Consider the following 21,727-nt stretch of genomic DNA (forward strand, 5'->3'; position numbering starts at 1 on the left):
TGTCACTTCAAAAACACTTATTTTGCAATTCACACACACACACACGCACACGCACACACACAAAAACAGTCATAGATAAGTGTAAATCTTGTTCTTAAGACTCTTGGGAATTTAGCATTTTAAATTTGTAATTATTCATCTTTATTCCTGACCTTTATATTCATGGCACAGTGTAAACCCCGCTGTTGTCATTACTAAAGATATTAAGTTAATAAAACTTGTTAAGTTCATAAAGCTTAAAATATTAAAAGTTTTTTTTGCTGCCAAATGAGTAAACTAAACACACCTGTTTAGGTTTTGATGTCATTTTAATTTCTTTAAGTGATTCACCATGTCTGTTTAAAATAATTGGTTGCGCTTGGAATGAATTCTGCCTTGACAACTACGCTGATTAGTCGATATATGTTATATGACACAAGGTGGTCATTTTGCTTGTGATGCTGAATTTTGCTGAAGCGCAGCAGGACATACACACTACCTGAACCCATCTGATAAAAGAGAAAAGTTAAGTAAATAGATATTTAAATACTTATATAGATTTTTCTTAATTGATATACATGCAGAGGAGACATGGTGGTGAAGTGGGCAGTGATGTTGCCTCAGACAAGAAGGTTGCTGGTTCGAGTCCCGGCTGGGTCAGTTGGCATTTCTTTGTGGAGTTTGCATGTTCTCTCAGTGTTGGCATAGATTTTTTCCACAGTCCAAAGACATGCGTTGTAGGAGAATTGGGCAAGCTAAATTGTCCATAACGTATAAGTGTTTGTCCAGGTCCTCCAGTTTGGGAGTTGAGCTTTGGGCTAACAACTCGTATAAATTAGATGTTGCAAAACACCAACATCGTGTGGCTAAATATCAACTTTGATATAAACGGTCCAGGGAGTAAGAAAGTAAAGAATATAAAAGCAGAAAATTTTGGAAGTTTAGTCTTTTAGCCCTTTTAAGTTATCTGTACTTAAAAATTTAAGCTATCTTTAATTAAACATTTAAGTTAATTCAATGAAGAGACCACATTGGTCAACCTAATTAATTGAGTTGTCGATTTCCCATTACCCAAACAAACTGAGGGAATCACTTTCCTCAAATCATTTGAGTAGTTTCAACTTATTAGGGTTGACAGTGCACTGGCTTTGTAAAAATGCGAGTTTATTATTGGTAAAAGATGATAAGATCAGTCATCTAAAAAAGCTTGGGACTACTAAGTAAGAACATAACATTTTGGCATGTGGTACCTTTCACTTTTAGATTTGCAGAACATTTTGCATTGGCACCCTGGAAGGAAACCTCTCCAGACTGGGACACTTTGCAGTTGTACAAAGTTAAGGTGTGTTTGGCACCATCTTCGATGATTTCAACATCCTGTCACCACAAAATCAAAAATTCAATTATGCCAATGACTTAAACATTACATGCCACCATTTTGAATAGCTTCAGAAGTCTTACAGGTGATGGAGAGAGAACTTCTCCTTGCAGTTTCCATTGGCCATGGACATCATCTTCAGAAATTTCCACTTCAAATCGGGCCGTCTCACCATCAAAGAGCTCAACACCATACATTGGTCGCACCACTTTGATATCACGGGCTAAAATATATGACAGTTGAGAAACAAATGTCATATATTTTATTTAAAACATAACACTGCTTACTGAAAGTTTGTAGGAAAATGTAAAGCAAAAAGCAACCCTTTCAATATTTTATGCACATAATCTTGAACACTGACCTTCAATGTTCAGTGTGGATGAAGTCTTGTCTGTTCCACAGTCGCAAACATATAAACCTTTGTCTTTGTCCTCAACCTTCTTGATGTTTAGGATTCTTCGTTTTCCTTCAACTTTTATGGCAACCATCTTGGAGGCTTTAATTTCAGTCTCATTGTGGAACCACTTCACAGGTACGTCTTTGCTTAACTCGCAGTCAAGAATGACTTCATCTTTCTCAACTGCAGTGTAATCTTGTAGTTTAACTGTGAAGCAGGCATCTCCCTCTATATTAAAATAAAATTTAGAAAGTAAAAAAATTAGAGCATGTTATCATTTATGGAATAAAACAACTATTAAGACCACCTATTTTGTCACCACTCCCAAACACCAGCATTATTTTTCATTATTATCTTCAAAACAAAGATAAAAACAAAAACAGAATGCAAAAAAAAAAAAAAGTTACCTAGCACCGTCAAGTTTGCTGTTGTCGACATTCCTTTAGCTTCTGCTTTTATTTGGCAAGTATCATCTAGAGTGACATCCTTGATTTCTAATATATGTTTCTTTCCATCAACATGCGTAAGTACAGTTCTGCTCGGATGCAGTTTTGTTTCATTTTTGTACCATGTCACCGGTACACTATCATGAGATAGTTCAAGCTCAAACCGAGCCGTTTTACCTTCCTTTACAGTTTGATCCGATATTGGTGAGACGAATTTCAGCCGCATACCTATAATGTGTTAGTCCAGGGCAAAACCATTTTATCTTGTTGATGTTCTGAACAAAACAAATTTTCAGAGCACCCCATGTTGACTGAAACATTGCCTGGATAAAAAAATACTTACCCTCAACTGTCAGTTTGGCTGTTGATGTTTTACCCAACACCTCAATAGTATATTCTCCCTCATCCTCAAATTCACAGTGGTTTATGACCAACATGTGTTTCTTTCCATCATCAATGATATCATATTTTTGGTCTGATGTTACAATATCAGATCCTCTCAACCACAATACTTTTGGCACATCTTTCGTGATCGTGCACTCAAACTTAGCCTGTTTCTTTTCATGCACAGTAACATCCCTCAATGGGACTGTGAAGTCCATTTCAATTTCTAAGGGTGTGAATAACAGTCATCACAAAAAAAGTTATTATTCACCCTCTACAATTTGTTCGCACTGCATTTCCTGTTTGTACATTCAATTAATACTCGTTATCAACCTACCTTTGACTGTTAGCATTGCACTGGTCACGGCATTCAAAGCTTGGTAAGAAACCTCTCCAGCCTGGTCAAGTTGAACATTTTTCAAAGTAAGGAATCTTTTATTTCCCTCAGCTCTGATGTCACATGTCTGGGGATGAAATATTATAAAATTACTGAGGAAAAAATAGATTATATAAAGTGACAGAGCCTCTTCAACAAAATACAAGCCTACCGGTGATCTTGTCAGAACCTGCCCTCTAAGTTTCCATTCTCCAGGAATATCATCTTCTGAAATTTCAGTATCAAAGTTGGCTTCTCCTTTCTCAACCACCTCCACACTAGCAAGAGGCTTCAGAATCTCAGCTTCACGCTCTATATAATTGAGACAAAAAGAGTATTTAAGAGAAAACAAAAACAATCTTCTTCAATAAGAAAATTAATTTAAATACTTTTAAACAGACCTCCGAGAGTGAGTTTTGCTGTATATCTGCGGCCCTCAACTTCTATGGCATACTCTCCAATATCATCAGGTTGAGCATTCTTGACTGTAAGTGTGATCTCTTTGCCATCTTTTTTGACATCAGTCTTGTTCGTAGGGTCAGTGGGAATTTCTTCATCTCCCTTGAACCACTTCCAGTTGGGAGTGTCCTTGTAGAGTTCACATTTGAATGTGGCGGTAGCTTTTGGTTTTACATGCTGGTCCCTCAAAGGTTTTGTCAACCAATCTCTGATTATTTCTGCAATAGATATTTAGTGATTTTATTGTGGTATAGAATTACATTTTATTTAAACAACCATAAAGAATTTCTGTAGGCATACCTATAATTTTGACATTGGCTTGTGTTTTGATGTCTTCGCACTCGCAGGTATAAACACCAGCATCATCATCATTGGTGTCCTGGATCGTTGCTGATCGCTGCAGTCCAATAACATTGACTTGAACTTTGCCAGCAATTTGCTTGAGCTCTTTTCCGTTCTTCTTCCAGACCACATCTCTGTCCTTGCTCAACTCACAGGTTAAGTACATCGGCTGTCCCTTAATCACAGACATTTCCTCCTCCAGAGTCTTAGTAAATTTCACTGGTAATTCTATTAAACCAAATAAACAGAAGAAAATCTCATTAAATCTCATGGGGTAGTGTTTTTGTTTGTATTTAATTTTAACTTCTTACTCATTATTTTTATTCATGATTAATGCACAACCTTCAACAATAAGCTTAGCAGTTGAGGTCTTCTCCTTGTTGCCAAGCTTTGCAACACACGTGTACTCTCCAGTGTCTGAAAGCTGTACATCAATGATTTGCAGCTTGCGATCTTTGCCATCAGATGTGAATTTGTGCTTTGGACTCTCCCTTAGATTGCTTCCATCTTTCATCCAGGTGGTGATAGCAGTAGACGGAGAGATCTGGCACTCAAATACAGCAGAGGAGCCAATCGACTCAGCCTCCTGCAACACAATATCTTTGAGCTCCTTCACAAACTTCAAGGGGACAGCTTTGAGCTGGAAACCAAATGGTGAATCTCCTGGAGGTTTGTCACCACCAGCGCCAGGCTTCAGCCCTCTACCCTTTCCACCTTCACCAGGAGAAGGAGTTTGTTTTGCTGTAATGCGAAAAGAGATTTATTAGTCCTAATGCTTCAGAATTAGTAAAGCATATGCCATAATGATACATTAATTCCAGAGCTCTCAAAAGTGAATGTACAGACAAGATCTTAAAATGTTTGGGAAAGAACCATAAAAAGACAATGTAATACAATTAACATACGTTTCAAGCCTCTGCCTCTTCCAGCTTCCTCTTTGGGCTTTCCCTCTGGACAAACAATAATTAATTAATTCCAGTTCATGGACATACAAATATATATTTGAAGTTAAATTAAAATATCTAGTAATGAAACGCTTAAGTAAAAAAGGGAAATATTAATGAAGGGTCATGAAGATGATAAAATCATGCTTCCAATTTATGGCAAGTTAGATGACAAATTATGATCCCAACAAAATGACAATTTTTCCACCAGTAGTTATATTTATAGCTCAATGAAGACACAGACAAACAACAAACAAGATGAAAGACATTAAATACAATACAAAACACATGCCACAATGAAGACTGAAGAAGATGAAGAGGGAGGCACAAGATTTACAGTAAGTGAACAGACATGGATGAAGACATGGGAATTATCTGGGATGAAAAAAAAATGACAACAGGGCGCTGATGTCCATACCACGGAAAATGAGGCATTCATTGATGTAGTTTACAGGGACCCTCTCACCTCGTCTACCCCCTGGCATTCCAGGAGTCTCAAGTGCCCCTTCCTCCAAATATTGTTCTTCAGAGCCCTCTGAACCATAACTGTCTCGAGAAGCAAGCTCCCATCCCCATGCTTCTTCTTCTTCATCTTCATATTCAGCTTCATATTCAAACTCTTCTTCAAATACTTCTTCCTCAAACTGAGTTGAGACTTTTCTTAACTCTACAGCTCCCGGAGATAGCTCCTTCAGGACTGGTATCTTGTCGTCTCCAGAAATCTGAGGAGTTTCCTCAGATTTTTCCTGCTTGGGTGAAATCTTATGCGGTACTTTTTTCAAGATAACTGCTTCAGTTGAGTCTTTTGGTGAAATTGTCTTTGGTGTTTTTGTTAAATCATCAATAGGTTTCCTCTGTACAGGAACTGATTCAGCTGGCTTTGTTTTCTCAACCTTGGGTGAAGGAATCTTTTCAGGCTCTATTCCACTCTTTGTACGTTCAACTGGTTTTAGTTTTATTTCTTCTTTCTCCTCAGCCTCCTTGGGTAAAACACCTTTTTTGATAACAATAGGCTTCTTCTCATCTTCCTTGGGTGTAATCTTCTTTACCGGGGTAACCTTTTTAGGAGGTGTCGTTTTGTCTTCTACAGGGACTGGAGTTGAAATCTTCTCAACCTCTTTAGCTTTGTCTGGAGTTTCTTGACTGTCAATTTTTTTGGTTGGAATACTTGGCTCTTTTTTAATATCATCTTTTGGTGCCCTACTTAGCGGTGACAACTCAATTGGTTTTCTGTCTTTTGGCTCTGCGGCCTCCTTTTCTTTAGGTGATCCAGCTGAAGGCTTCTTCGTAAAAGGTTTTAGTTGAACTTTCTCAGGGTCCTGGTCTTTAGATGGAATCTTTCCTTTACCCTTAACTAATTTCTCTTTAGGCTCTGTAGGGACTTCATCTTTTGCAGGTCTGGTTACAGCTTTAACAGCGACTTCATCTGGCTCCTTTTTGTCAGGAATAGAAGGCTTTTCTTTTTTCACAGGCACATCTGGTTCCTTTGTCTTCTCATCCTTTAAAGGCAGCTCTCCTTTCTGAAAAGTAATCGGTTCCCTACTTTTGTCAAAAGTTGCAGGTTCCCTTCCTTTTTCGTCTTTTTTGGTGTCTTTCTCGGTTTCAGGATGCGTTTTCACAGGTTTTTCAAACGGCTTTAATTTGACAGATTCAGGTTCTCCTGTGTCTAATGGTAACTTTTTAACCTTTTTTAGTGCTAAGCCAGGCTCCTCTGGTGTGACTTTTTTTGGAACCCTCGCAACTGCTGTTTTCTTTGCTTTGTCTTCTACTTCACTTTCTGGTTTTATCTCAGGTGGTGCTCGGTCAGGTTCGGCAGATCTCTTTTTGTCAATCTCAGGCTGAATTTTCACATCCCTCTTGGTAGCTTCATAAGTCTCGAAATGCATTTCTGCCTCATAACTTTCAGTTATCACAACTTCTCTGCGAGCCTCAGCATACACTTTTGGACTTTCCTTATATTCCTCTTCTTCTGGTTTGAGAACTTTTTTCAGTTTTACCATTTCTGGATCTTCGTCTTTATCTTTAGATAATCTTTTAGCTTTTTTCAATGTGGGAATTTCAAATCTTCCTTCTTCTTCCTTAATTTTAAGAACTTTGCCTTTAGATTTGGAAATGCATCGCATTATAAAGCGAACAATACATACATGACAGACATAGAATACATACATACAGACCATAAACACAGCACAATTAACATATTGACACAAACATCTACTGGCATTCCAGTAGAACAAAATATGACGAGACAAAAAACACAATACAAGACGGAAGGACACAATCAATAACAAACAAACTGACAAAGGTACTGACAATATACAACATATTTTCAAAACAGATACATTTCAACATCCCACATAATACAACTGAAAAGAACATATCATCTGAAATGGCTCAACAATCTGGGAGAAAAAAAATGGAGTTCTGAGATTTTATTTTTTTTAAATATTGTTACCTTTCTTCACTGCTCCAGGTGCAGAAACTGGTTCCTTCTCACCATCTGGTTTAGAAACGTAGTCATAAAAAGTTAAAACAAGTTAAAAATAACAATGTTTACTTAAATAGTGCAATAAAAAGAGTCTAAAATATAAAAATTCAAAATCTACAAATAAGAGCTTTGATTTAGTATGCACAGCATAAATCTATTTAGGCATACTTTGATATTATCATTTGTGAGTAATTGGTTGTGTGAGATAAAGGCACCCCTCTTTATTGAGTGGAATAGGAATGCTGTGTGCATCTTACACATATAAGATTCTCATGCAAGACACATGACATACATAGAAGCATGTTATTACCTACCTTTTTTTAGAAGCATTTTCATTTTTTCATTAAAGATCATTTTTCAAAGATATATATTTTAGTAAAGATATTTATGAAGAAGTGTTTCTATTTTAGTACCTTCCGCTGGTAGGACAATTGGTACTGGTTCTTCTTTTGAAGCAGGTTTTGGTTTCTCTGGTTCTTTAGGTGTAGGTACTTCAAAAAGAATTTCAAAGACATGATAAGATTTGTAAACCTTTCCTTTTCAGGAACTTACAGGGGTGCAGACTTGAGGTTAACATAATACCTTTTGTTGGAATTGTCTTCTCTTCCTTGGGTTTTGAGATGAGTTTATCTTCAGCTTTCTTATCGACCTCTTTAACTTCAAAAAAGAGTTTTGTTGGATGTTGAAAGATGTTTAAGATAAAAAGTGATGAAAGAATAAAGTATTTCAAACCTCTATCGAGGCTAAGAAACTGACAAAGAGTTATTACATGCATAACATACATGAAATGCTCTGCTCAAATCTACTCTATATATGTGCAAATCAATAGAAAGAATCAGTCATTTTAGTAAAAAACCTTTATGCGGCAGAATAAGATACCAAACTGTAGATTAGAACTTATTTACAGATTAAACACTGCTATAAGATAAATACAAGTGGACATCAAGGTCTGGTCAAAAGGAAGTGTGGAGGTATGTCAAGTAGTTGAAGTAGTTGAAAAATTAGACCATTCTCATTCATGCAAACATGCATTCATATAAATTTGGAGCATGTTTCAGCAACTTTTAAGTGCTTTAAAGATTTTTCATAATAACTTGACAAGAATGGCTCACTAAGCATGAACCTTCCGGTACTAAACACACACAGAGCCCAAATGAAACAGAAAAAAAAAACAGCAGATGTGCAGTTTGTTGCAGTTTATCGCCTCTACTGAGGTTAAAATTTGCTAAAAGAAACAAGTATTGCTGTTAGACAAAACATATCAAAAACATATTAAACAAAGAAGTACCTTCTGGTGAAACCGTCTTTGCCTTAGGCTCTGGCAAAGGTTCTTTCTTTCTTTCAGGTTCTGGAGATGGTTTCTTTTCAACTGTGAAAATTACAAATTTGAATGTTACGATGAGAACAAAAACACAAAGTTAGGATGAACAGGTAAAGTTTTGAGTACAAGATGTTAAAGATAAAAACAAAAACAGGACAAACAACAGAAATGTACCACAATGATAAGACTAATTGTAATAAAATGTTGTATGGAATAAGAAGATTTTGTTGAAGATTCCCCATAGTACCTTTTGGGGGTGCAACTTCTTTCACAGAAACAGGTGTCTCTGGTATCTTATCAGGAGATGGTTTCCTCTCTGGTTCTGCCACTTTACATCACAGATAAAATTGTCCATTATAACCCCACATTCGGCAGCTTTATCATTAGACTTAACAAGCACAATATATAACAGTTTACACACAAAACAGAGAAAATGGCAAAGATCTGCGTTTGTAAGATTATTTACGACTTCAGGCACAGAAGAGGTTAGTAAGATTTTATGAATGTTCTTCTTGTTGTAAGAAATTTCTGTGTTAATTATCTTGATCAACAACAGACAAGTGACACACAAGACCACACAAAAATATAAAAACCATTTAAGTTTCAAAAATCTTAAGCTTAAAAAAAATAATTTCTAAGAAATCTTGTTCTCTAACAAGAAACAGGCTGTTGAGATGTTGTCTGGCGTCAATCTACCTTTCAAAGATGTCACCTCTTTCTTATGAGGCACATTTTCTTCAAGCTTTTTAGAAGAAAGAATGACATCTTTCTTTTGATGTACTATACAATCTGCTTTGTTAGTGACAGCAAACGATTCCTTTTTTTTGGGCTGAACATCATCTTTCTCCTTTTGTTTAGCCTCAGAAATTACTATTTTCTTTTGGTCTTTTGGTCTTTCTTCAAGGTGCTCTGGTTTAGCAAATGCAACAGCCTTATTTGGCTTATTGTCTTTATCTTCCAGTTTTATTGTTAGGGGCACTTCCTTATGTTGATGTGCAATTTCTTCCCAATCGGAAGAGAGATAACCAGTTCTTTTAGGAGCACTTTCTTCTTTTTCTTTCAAAATATGTGTGGGGGTTATTTCTTTCTTCTGACGAACAGTTTCTTTTGTTTGAGAAGCCTGCTTAGTTTTCAGTAGAACTACAACTTCTGCTGTTGGTGTGGAAGTCATATCTTCAGTCTGAGTTACTGTTTCTTCATCCATATTAGAAAGAAGAGGAATGTCTTTCTTTTGACTGACAGATATTTCATCCTCATGAGGAAAAGAAACTGGTTTCAGTTTAGGTAAAATTCCTTTATCCATTTTGAGAAGAGAACCCATTTCTTTCTTGTCAAACACAGTTACTTCATCTTCCCTTTTAGGGGTCAATCCCTGTTTAATGGGAAGAGGAACATCTTTGTTTTTAAATGCATTTTCTATTATTTTTTTATTAAAAAGAGGACCTTCTTTCTTTTTAGATACAATTTCATCCTCTTTTCTGTGAAACATTTCTTTCTGTAACATGCTGTCATCCTGTATAACAGGAAGATGAACCTCTTTCTTTTGAAGCAAACATTCATCTTCCTTTTCAGAGGGAAGATACACCTTTTTCTTTTCAGATACAGTTTCACCTTCCGTTTTAGAGGGAAAAGGAACCTCTTTCTCTTGATCCCATATTTTCTCATCCTGGTTGGTAGAAATTTCTTTCTTTTTAGGAAACATTTCTTGATCCTTATCAGCAGAAAGAGAAGCCTCTTTCTTTTTATAGGCAATTTCCTTTTCTTTTTTAGAAAGAACATCTTTTGCTTTAGACTTGTCATCTTCCATTCTGGGAGAAATCTCATTTTTTTCTAATAAAATTTCATCACCCTTTATGGGATGATCTTTTTCATTAAGTAGCATTTTCTTATCCTGTTTAACAGGAAGTTGAATCTCTTTCTTTTGAAGTGAAATGTTATTTTCCTTTTTAAATGGAGGATCATTTTCTCTCATTTTAAATGCAGTTTCATTTTCCTTTATAAAGGGATAAGGGACTGCTTTCACTTTAGAGATTGTCTGTCCATCCTTTCTAGGAGAAACTTCTTCATTTTGTTTAGCAGGAAAATGAACCTTTTCCTTTTGTGCAACTTTCTCTTCCTTTTTAGAGGGAAGAGGAACCTCTTTTATTTGACCTGTAGTTGTATCTTCCTTTCTGGGAGAAAGAACAATTTTGTTCTTTTCAAATACAGTTTCGGCTTTTTCTCTTTGATGAATAACTTTCTTTTTAAGTAAAATTTCATCATCCTGTTCTCCAGGAAGAACATCCTCTTTCTTTTGAAATTCAATTCCATCTTCCTTTTTATGGGGAAGATAATCTTTCTCTCTCGATAAAATGCCATGTTCCTTTTTGGTGGAATAAGGAACCTTTTTTTCTTTAGTCAACTGTTCCCCACCCTTTCTAGGACAAATATCTTGGTATCTAGAAGATATTTCCTCCTCTTTTCTGGAATGAACATGTTTCAATTTAGGAAATGTATTATTATTATTTTGTTCAATAGTAAGAAGAACCTCTTTGTTTTGATCAGCAGTTTCCTTTTCTTTTTTATGAAGAGGTTTTACCATTTCTTCATCCTGTTTAGCAAGAATATCAATATCTTGCTTTTTGAATACAATTTCATATTTCTTTTCAGAGGGATAAGGAACCTCTTTCTCTTTAGCCAATGTTTTCCCATTCTGTCCTTTGGCAGGAAGAGGAGAGTCTTTCTTTTGAGGTGGCACTTCATCTTCCTCTGTATACGAAAGATAAACATTTTTATGGGGAGAAGGAACCTCTTTCTCTTCATGCAAAAGTTGAAAACCTTTTTGACTAAAAACTTCTTTCTCTCTAGGTAAGATTTTCTCATCCTGTTTAACAGAAAGAGGCTCCTGTTTCTTTAAAAATTTGATTTTGTCTTTATTTTTAGGAAAATAAGAATACTCCTGTTTTCGCAATTTTTCTTCCTCTTTTCTAGGATAAATATTTTTCCCTTTAGGAAACTTTTTCTCATTCTGTTTAACAGAAAGAAAAACCTCTTTCTTTAGATGAGCAGTTTCCTTTTCTTTTTTATGAAGAGATTTTGTTTCCTTTTCAGATTCAATTTCATCCTCCATTCTGAGAGGAAGAACAATCTTTTTCTCTTCAAATGTAATTTCCTCATCCATACGGAGATCAAGATCTTTCTCTTTAAGTAACATTTCGTCATCGTGTTTAGCAGGTAGATCAACCTCTTTCTTTCGAAGTGTAGTTTTATCTTCCTTTTTATCTGGAAAATAAATGTCTCTCTTTTTGAATACAATTCCATATTCATATTCAGACAGATAAGGCGCCTCTTTCTCTTTAGCCATTACTTCCTCATCCTGTCTTGGTGAACAAATATTCTTTTTAGGCAATATTTCCTCATCCTGTTTAGCAGGAAGAGGAACTTGTTTCAACTGAAGCCCAATTTTGTCTTTTGTCTTACAGAGAACGTCTTTTGGTTTAAATACAATTTTATCTTCCTTTCTAGAAGAAAGACCTTTCTTTTCAAATGCACTTTCCTTCTCTATATTGGAACAAACTTTTTTCTCTTCAAGTAAAAAATTGTCATCCTCTTTAGGAGAAGGAGGAAACTCTTTCTTTTGAAGTACAATTTCATCTTCCTCTTGATAGGGAAGATAAATATTTTTAGGGGGATAAGGAACATCTTTCTCTTTATGTAACACTTCATCATCCTGTTTAGGAAGAAGAGTAACCCGTTTCTTTGGAAGTGCAATTTTCTTTTCACATGACATTTCCTCAGCTTTTCTAGACCAATCATCAATCTCTTTGGGTAACATTTCCTCACTCTGTTTAGCATCATGAGAAATATGTTTGTTTTGAAGTGCCTTTTCATTTTTAGGAGGAAGAGGAACTGCTTTCATTTTAGGAGTTAATATTTCATTCTTTCTTTGGGAAAATTCTATTACAGCAATGTCTTCATTCTTTTGGGGAGAATCAGCAAATGGTTTGCTTTGAAATCTCTTTTGAAGACGTTCTTCATTTTGAAGCACAATTTCCTTCGTTTTAGGGTCAGTAAATGTCTCTTTTTTAGAAAGTATCTCTGTCATTTCTTCTTTTTTGGGGAAAGCATCTGTCACTCTTTTTTGAGGTAATTTTCCATCTCTATCTTTCTTGATTAAATTTCCCTCTGTAGCAATAAACAGAGCAACCTCTGGATTCATGGAAGATTCTTGGAATTCAAAGGAATTTTTTTCATAGGCTGAAGGCAAAATAACATTGTCTCTTGAGGTGCAGCTAAACAAAACTCTCAATCCACAATTTCAAAATCCTTTTGTGAGCACTGTTTAGCTTACCTGTCATTACAAGTTCTCTAGGGAGCCCTTCATGAGAAAATGATTCATTTGTAAATTCTGAAGAAAATATACTTTCTTTTGATGAATCCTCCAGTTTTGTAATATGTAAATTCTCAGTCTCTTTGCTACCTATTGCTCCATGGAGTATTTCTGTTTGTGATACAAGTTCTAAATGAGAGGTGTCCTCTTTATGGGTTTCTTCCAAAAGAAGTGGCTTCACTGCAATTCCTTGACTGTCTGACTGAATGGCGTCATCATTCTTTAGAGCAGAAGTGACATCTTGAAGATTTTGGATGTAAATATAAGTTTGTATCCAACAAAGAAAGTACAAAAAAGTATATATTAAAACATTAGGTTTGCAAGGGTGATGTAACAATAAGTTTTAGCGAAGGAGCCTAAAAATGGCTTCACCATGTCTCCATTCGAATTAAACAGAAGATGAAAAGAACAATGTTGTCCAAGAGAAAAACAGGCTAAAAGAGCAACAATTTAAAATAAAAGGGCAACAAAGAATACAATGGAGTTTGATTTATGTACCTCCAGTTATCTCAAATTTTTGGGAAAGAAAAAGAGTTGTATCCAACTTTCTTTGCAGGTCTTCTTTAGGAGATTCTTTCCATGGTGACTCCAAAACATCTTGAGAAAGCAAGATTTTCTGTTAGCACACGTTTATAATTAAGAGAAAAAATCTGTTGTATAAGATCAAGAGATCACTCTGGCGAGTGGTAAGAGGTTAATTGAGAAAACAAAGAACAAATGATAAAAGACAATGGACAAACATACGTGACTCAACAGACACAAAGAAATTAGTACAATGAAATAGCTAAAGATAAGTTCAAGAGAGTTTCTAAAACATAAAGACAAGGAATAAAAAAGACTAAGATGTTGTCAGATATCTTTGTACCTTTTGTAGGGGTCACCTCTTTCTTTTGGGGTACTTCATCCTTTTTAGCAAGAAGAGGAATTTCTTTCTTTTTGGGCATTATGACCTCCTCTTTTTTAGTCATGGCAATTACTTCCTTCTTTTTAGGCAATATATCTTCTTTTTCTTCCAGCTTTGGTTTAAGAGAAGCTTCCTTTTGAAGATGTTTAATTTCTTCTTTAAGGAAAATTTCTTCCGTTTCTTCTTTTTCTGAAAGAATTTCTGCAGCAAGTACCACTTCCTTCTGTAGACGTGTAACTACTTGTACGGAGAAAGTTTCTTTTTCTTCTGTCTTCTCTGGAATTTGTGTGGGAATCATCTCTTTCATATGAGGCTTAGTCTGAGATATATCTTGTTTAGGAATCTTTTGAGGTACTATGTCATCCTTTTTAGGAGAAGGTGGAACATCTTTCTTTCTAAGCAACAGTTCATCGCTCTGTTTAGTGGGAAAAGGAACATCTTTCTTTTGATTTACAATTTCCTCCTTATTTGAAGGAAGAGGACCCTCTTTCTTTATAGGTTCATGCTCTTCATCCTTTCTACGAGGATAAGAAACGTCTTTCTTTTTATGTTCAATTGCCTCCTCCTTTTTAGGAGGAAGAAGAACCTCTGTCTTTTTAGGTATTATTTCCTCATCCTGTTTAGCAGAAAAATAAACATCTTTCTTTTTAGATTCAACTGCTTCATCCTTTTTAGAAGGAAGAGCAACTTCTTTCTTTTGAGGAAAAATTTCCTCATCCTGTTTAGCAGGAGGAAGCATTTCTGTCTTTTTAGGTGCAGTTGCCTCATCCTTTTTAGAAAGAGGAGTGACCTCTTTCTTTTGAGGAACAATTTTATCTTTCTGTTTAGCAGGAATAACAACATCTTTCTTTATATATTCAATTGGCTCATCCTTTTTAGAAGGAAGTGTGATGTCCGTTTTTAGAGGAATAATTTTCTCATCCTTTCTAGGAGAAACATCTTTCTTTTTAGGTACACCTGCCTCATCCTTTTTATCAGGAATTGTTGCCTTTTTCTTTGGAGGAACAATTTCCTCATCCTTTGTAAGATGTACATCTTTCTTTTCAGGTAAACTTTTCTCATCCTTTTTAGGAAATAGTGGAACATCTTTCTTTTGAGGTTCCATTTCTTCCATTTGGGAAACAATTTCCTGCTTTTTAGGCATAGCAACAGTCTCTTTTTTAGGCCGTTTTTCCTCAACCAAATCTTCTCTCTGTGTAGCCAATAACAGAGGGGCTCCTGGCTTCTTGGAAGGTTCTTGTATTTAGAAAGAATATTAAAGTTATGAAGAATGCTTCAGTTTTAAAAGTGACAAGATAAAAGACAAGATGAATGAAAGATCATTCAGGCCGATTTTAAATACTTAAGATATTTAAGAAATCAAGAAGTAAGATAAAAGATATGGTAGAAGCTACCAACAAGAATGCATGCAATCCCAAAAGACAAAGACAAGAATATACAATGAACAAAATCCACTTTGAGTTCTTCAAATCCACTTGGTGTTCTTCTTAGAAGTGTCGAATTAATAAAAACAACAGAAAACTAGTGCTTCTTAAAAAACCTAGTATGTGTCTATACCTTTTTTGGGAGGTTCTTCTATTGTGAAGGCCTGCTCAGGTTTCACAGACACTTTCTTTGGTGGTTCTTGTATTGCTGGTTTTGGTTTCTTTTCTTCCATAAGAACTTCAAAGAACATGCATTGTTTTAAAAATAATTCTGATAAGCATATACCAACTTTCATTTAAGGCAATTCTTTGAGTATGACAATTTAATAATGAAAGGTATAACAAAAAAAGCCCTGCTTACAAAGAGTGAGTTTATACCTTTCTTGGGAGGTTCTTCAGTTGGAACTGCATGGGTTTCATCAGGCTTAGTTGATAATTTCTTTGTTGGTTCTTGAATTTTTGGTTGTGGTCTCTTTTCCTCCACAAGAACTTTAAAGAACATGCATTTAATTATCTAAGATTTGTTTTGATTTGAACAATGTCACAAACAATATGCTTCTTAGTGAAAGCTGGACAATTACAACAGAGATGACAACATGTTAGAAAATTAGAAGCAAAAGCCACTGAAAGGCCATTTGTTTCTCAGAAGAGCGTGACAAGCTAAAAGAAGAAACACGTCTGTTCAACAAAAACAGCCCTTCTTTCAAAAAGTGAGTCAATACCTTTTTTTGAAGGTTCTTCAATGGGAACTGCAATGGGTTCAGCAGGCTTAGCTGGTAATTTCTTTGGTGGTTCTTGAACGGGTGGTTTTGGTTTCTTTTCGTCCACATCTTTAATTGTTTAAAGATTAATTTTCATAAGCAAATGTCACAGAACACACAAAGTCGCACAAAAAACACTTCCTATCGGAAGCTAGACAATTACAACAATAAAAGCAAGTATATAAAATCCTCTTAAAATCCACATAAGAAAAACACACTACACAACAAGCATACACTAACATACTATTATACAGCCGGACAAAGACATTGACATACACAAAAGGCACAATGAGGAAATGTGTTCCTCTTAAGAGTGTGTACATCCGTACAACAATAAAAATAAAAAAAAAGATTCAAAAAGTGAGTCAATACCTTTTTTTGGAGGTTCTTCAATGGGAACTGCAATGGGTTCATCAGGCTTAGTTGCCAATTTCTTTAGTGGTTCTTGAATGGGTGGTTTTGGTTTCTTTTCGTCCACAAGTACTTTAAAGGACATGCATTTAATGGTTTAAAGATGCATTTTCATAAGCAAACATCACAGAACACAAAACAATTCTATATAATACACTTCCTAGCGGAAGATAGACAGTAAAAGACAACAAAAAAGACGTAAACATAAAAAATCCCTTTAAAAAGCTACACAACACATAAACAGCACACAGCAAGCATACACTAAAATGTAGTTATACGGCAGGACAAAGACAATGACATACACAAAGGCCACAATGAGGACACGTGTTCCTTTTAAGAGTGTGGCAAGTTAAAGATAAAGAAGCACACAACAATCAGTGATACACTGAAAAAGTAAGTCTATACCTTTACCTTTCTTTGGAGGTTCTTCAATGGGAACTGCAATGGTTTCATCAGGCTTAGCTGGCAATTTCTTTGCGGGTTCTTGAATTGGTGGTTTTGGTTTCTTTTCCTCCACAAGAACTTTAAAGGACATGCATTTATTTGTTGAAAGATTCATTTTTATATGAACGTCAAAGAACTCAAAGTGTCACTCAAATGGAAGCTAGACACTTGTACCAATAAAGACAAATGTATGAATACCCTTTAAAAAAATTAATGACAAAGCATATGCTGTAAACTTTAACAGATACACAGCACACACTAAAACCAAACAATACTACAGGACAAAGACAAACAAAGCCACAGAAAGTTTGTTACAAATACAAATAATGAAGTTACAAATAAAAAGTTACAAAAAAAAAAGTTACAAATAATGAGGCAATACCTTTCTTTGGAGGTACTGCAATTGGAACAGCAATGGCTTCATCAGGTTTAGTAGGCAATGTCTTTGGTGGTTCTTGGACTGGTGGTTTTGGTTTCTTTTCTTCTACAAGAACTTTAAAGGATATATATTGCATTTTTAAAGATCAAGGTTTGTAACCAAACATCAAAGAACACACAGTGTCACACATACATGCTTCCTAATGGAAGCTGGACAAATGCAACAACAAAACGTTTATAAATTGCAAGTAGACAAGAAACACACACAATGCAAACAACGAGAATAAAATATAACAATAAGAGTACAGCAAAAACAAAAAATAAAAAAGAACTTGTCATGCAGAACAAAAACACTGACAGAACCAGTCATGTGGTCCGTATAAGAGTGTGGTTGATTAAAGAAATACACATACAGAAACAAACAAACAAACAAAGTCTATACCTTTCTTTGGAGGTTCTTCAGTTGGAACTGTAATGGCTTCCACAGGTTTAGCTGGCACTTTCTTTGGTGGTTCTTGGATGGGTGTTTTTGGCTTTGTTTCCTCTTCAAGAACTTTAAAGAACATGCATTGTATTGTTTACAATTACAGTTTTCCCTACCACATGCCAAAGAACATACAGCATCCCAGTGCATGCACTTCCTTGTGGAAGATAGACAATTGCAACAACAAAGACAGGTACATGAAATGTTTACAGACAAGAATCCTACACAACATGAAGCATTTAACAATACCTTTGGATGGAGGTGACTCAGGTTTCTTCACCGGCGTAGCCTTAGGCTCTGGCTTAATTTCAGGTTTAGGCTTTGGTTCTGGTTTGGGCTCAGCTACTGGTACAGCTTTAGGCTCTTCAGGTTTAGGTGCTGGAGCCACAGGAGGCTGTGGCACTTTTTCATATAACACATATTTTTAATATTAGTACATTCGCAGTTCAGAAGAATTAAGACATGAAAGAACACAGTTAAATTCATACCTCAAACAGAAAAACACAATAAGAAATGACAGACAAAAGATTTGATAATTGGTTTAACATCTAATAAGATTAAGGACAAGGACACAAAGCATAAGTAAAAAAAACTGACAAAATTAAGATGGTAATGTGTGAGATCCAAAGAGCAAAAAATAAACAATTTGGCCACACAACATTGTTGCAATAACACATAAAAACAAACTTTTAAATGCCTGCATTCACAGGAAAACATAGAAAGACTTCAGTTTAAGAGGTGTATTATGCACATATGTATAACCAGCAAATGTGACATTTAACACTGAACATAATGCCATGTGATCTTTCCATACCTTTTGCTGAGGGGCGTTCAATTGGCTCTGGCACTGTAACTGCAGTAACTATTTCTTCCACAGGAATTTTGGCTTTTTTGGACAAAAATTCATTACAATTGTAAGAATAACTTAGACAAAATAAAGACAGAACATATAGAATTATAAGAATGTTTATAAAGTTTTAGACACAAAATTATGTAAAACAACATATTAACACTGGAACAGACAACACGGGACAGACATTCGCATACCTTTCTCAGGTACTTCAGGTATTAGCTCCACTGGTTTAGATGGTTCAGGTTCCTCGAATTCTTTGAGAACATTAAGAAGAATTACTCTATAATATCAAATCTACTGGCTAGTTTCAAAGCAACTATACCATGCAAGAACATCAAGACAATTAAGAAAAAATCATTGAATACATGGACGAAATGACACATCCACAGATTACAAGACAGCATAGAAGCATAGTTGAAGATAACAAAAAAACTTTCAAACATAAAAAATGTGCAGTTTAATGTACATATTTGTGAGAAAAATGTCATTTTTAATGTGTATGAGTGTATTGACATTGTTTTATATTGCAGAAGCACATATGACTAACACGCAACATTGATAAGGCATGACACAACATAACTAACGACAAAAATTAAACTCTTTACAGACAGACATATAAACATGAAGGACATGAAGATGAAGCATGTTGGACAACAAGAAGCAAAGCAGCGAGTTACTTTATACTCTTTCATTACCTGTGGTTCGAGCCTCCTCTCTCATTCCCATGGTTTTTCTAGTGACGGACTCTTCGATCGGGACCCTTGGAGCTGATGAGAAAAAGAACGTACTTAGAATAATAGCCATAAGTATCTGGCTTTGAAGAAACATGAAAAGACAAAACATAACATAAATTACTTAAAAAATGTTGACACATTAACCAACTCACACTGGAAAATCTATGACAGCACACACAACAACACACACAGGACAAAATAATAGTGTATTTTGAGGGAATGGTGAAGACACATGGAGATACATACAGATTTTACTATGAATGAAACAAATACACACACATACATACATACATACATACATACATACATACATACATACATACATACATACATACATACATATAACATTATGAGGGCAATCAAAAGATTAAAGAAGGTTAGAACATAATGTTGAATTATATTTGTTGACCCAAAAGCTCTCAGTAATACCTGTGCATGATATTTCCTCTACAACACTCTCCTCTGCCCAGCTCACATACTCTGGTAAAGGGTAAAAAGTTGTTACACATGTCCAACGATAAGTTCTTTCAAATTTGACGTTATTTGGTTATTTCACGCAAGATGTTGAGGAACAGACAAAACTCGCACAAACGTGTTATTCTTTTACATTAGTTTTTGTGTGTGGTTTCTTAATAGATGCTTGGTTAAAAAATGAAGTTAATAGATCTACAAAGATATTTTGGCAGTTTTAGTGAATGACACTATATGAATATGATGACATGAGAAGTTAGTTTTATACTCATAATAAGGCAGTTTACCTTGCGTTTCCATTTTTTCCTCATAATGATAGTACTCCATTGAAGACTCCGCTTGTTTTGAAAATAGTAAATGTATGAGTAACTGTCTGTAGATACTGATTTGGATCATGTAATTGTGTAAACTTAAATACGATCACAATCTTACCTTCAATGGTTAATGTAGCTGCCTCAGGCACTTGTATTGATGTATCTGGGATGTCTGTGTGAGTGTTATTTAACATTCTTTAGTTTGCTTACAGAAATTAATTCTTTGTGTGAGAAAAATTGTCAATATGCACTACTAACCCAGCTGAAAAATCCACAATAGGTTTGGTAAGGTATGTTTTAATGCTGGTTTGCTTGTTTATGCTGGTTCATGTTGGTCCCGGTCTAATATCGCCTAACCAGACCTCAGACTGACAGCTAAAGATCTGGGAACTTTAGCCGCTTTGAATGGTCAAGGACAGCACACTATATTAAATGACTGACAGGTTAACCAAGTAATCACATTTTGTTTTGTGCTGCATCATGTTAAGAGGCATGGAAAGTCCTCAGAATCATGCATCATTTATTCTCAAAAGTCTTTAAAAGCTGCATTATTCATTATTTTGGTGACAGATTTCTACATAAAGCTCAGGCAGACTGAGAAGACAGATGCAGTTTTAAACTTTTAAACTGAGTTACTGTTTTAAACAATGTCTTTCTCTAATCTTTATGACCAAAATGGCATATTATTTGAAAATTTTCACAGCCATTAAAAAACAAGAATATAAGAATACCCACATTTTTGTTGACATCACGGGTTCTATGAGTGAGTATTGCAAACTTTTAATAATCCAGCAAGAAAGTCACATTGATAAATGCTAAATGTCAAAACATTATCTTAACAATAACAGATGGATTTGCAGGCACTGATTCATCAATGTCAAGTTATTAATAAGCACTGTCATCGGTATAAACATCACTACTTTAATAAGCACTCAGACTTGTTTCCAGGTAGGCTGATAAAGATTGCTGCACACTCAACTTCTGGATATCCTGAGGTGGCTGAAGATCGGTTGAAGTGTGCCATATCCATCAGAAAAGTGTGCCATATCCATCAGACATTTAGCCAAAAGTCTGTGGGCAGTGCTTGTCTGAGGCCAAGGCCCAATGCTAATTTTATTTTTGTTCTCCTACCCCTTCCCTTTGGCCCTTGAAACAAAGTGTACGGGGGAAGGGCTTCAAATTTTACCCATTAGACATGGGAGAGCAGTACAGCACCTGTACACTTCATCATTTGTCATTATGATCTCTTGCTTCATATGAGATTGAGGATCACTACTGCTGTTGCATTATTTTTTGATATTTATCTTCAGGAAATCACTGAAGGCACTTATAATGATAAAATGTGGCAATAAGCTTATAACTGTACTGTGCATTTACAACGTGCCCATATAAATTTATGTAAACAAAAAAACAACATTAAAATTATAGCAGACACTGTAAAAAGGTCATTCACAGACACTAGACTTTTCTGACAGGGTATTCACGTGTCAGAGTGACAGATTTGAAAGTACTGCATGTTTTGGGACTGCTATACAGAAGTTATTATTATGGATTATAGATAGCTGAATTTAGCTGTTTTTATTTTAGCATTTTTTTTTTCAAAGCATGGCGGTAAGAATAAGACTGTGTTTATGATTGTATTAAAACATGTGCTTGTTTGTTTTTAAAA

General features: G+C 35.3%; 1 protein-coding gene across 30 annotated transcripts in view; it reads right to left on the minus strand.

Moving 5' to 3' along the window:
• The window catches only part of ttn.2 (titin, tandem duplicate 2), a 179,212-nt gene that overhangs the window by 89,741 nt on the left and 67,744 nt on the right, over positions 1–21,727 (minus strand). For 2 of the 30 annotated variants that reach the window (XM_073913067.1, XM_073913064.1), the window contains 24 exons: positions 20,177–20,230; positions 20,032–20,082; positions 19,703–19,753; positions 19,235–19,306; positions 18,734–18,793; positions 18,501–18,572; positions 17,936–18,088; positions 17,645–17,755; positions 17,207–17,317; positions 16,792–16,902; positions 8,759–8,839; positions 8,479–8,559; positions 7,158–7,202; positions 4,667–4,711; positions 4,104–4,502; positions 3,720–3,989; positions 3,362–3,637; positions 3,133–3,272; positions 2,922–3,048; positions 2,544–2,810; positions 2,162–2,428; positions 1,719–1,982; positions 1,441–1,580; positions 1,230–1,356 (listed from right to left, as the gene is read on the minus strand). In XM_073913067.1, the coding sequence (XP_073769168.1) occupies positions 1,230–1,356; positions 1,441–1,580; positions 1,719–1,982; positions 2,162–2,428; positions 2,544–2,810; positions 2,922–3,048; positions 3,133–3,272; positions 3,362–3,637; positions 3,720–3,989; positions 4,104–4,502; positions 4,667–4,711; positions 7,158–7,202; positions 8,479–8,559; positions 8,759–8,839; positions 16,792–16,902; positions 17,207–17,317; positions 17,645–17,755; positions 17,936–18,088; positions 18,501–18,572; positions 18,734–18,793; positions 19,235–19,306; positions 19,703–19,753; positions 20,032–20,082; positions 20,177–20,230 (3,375 nt within the window). Of the gene's footprint in view, positions 1–1,229; positions 1,357–1,440; positions 1,581–1,718; positions 1,983–2,161; positions 2,429–2,543; positions 2,811–2,921; positions 3,049–3,132; positions 3,273–3,361; positions 3,638–3,719; positions 3,990–4,103; positions 4,503–4,666; positions 4,712–5,171; positions 6,804–7,157; positions 7,203–7,603; positions 7,682–7,772; positions 7,848–8,478; positions 8,560–8,758; positions 8,840–13,378; positions 13,478–13,745; positions 15,021–15,341; positions 15,447–15,586; positions 15,698–15,930; positions 16,039–16,341; positions 16,453–16,791; positions 16,903–17,206; positions 17,318–17,644; positions 17,756–17,935; positions 18,089–18,500; positions 18,573–18,733; positions 18,794–19,234; positions 19,307–19,702; positions 19,754–20,031; positions 20,083–20,176; positions 20,231–21,727 lie in introns of all 30 variants that reach the window. The other 28 variants (XM_073913069.1, XM_073913065.1, XM_073913072.1 and 25 more) reach the window with 20 other exon arrangements.

This window comes from Danio rerio, chromosome 9 (assembly GCF_049306965.1).
Source record: "Danio rerio strain Tuebingen ecotype United States chromosome 9, GRCz12tu, whole genome shotgun sequence".
In the NCBI taxonomy this organism is placed as follows: domain Eukaryota; kingdom Metazoa; phylum Chordata; class Actinopteri; order Cypriniformes; family Danionidae; genus Danio; species Danio rerio.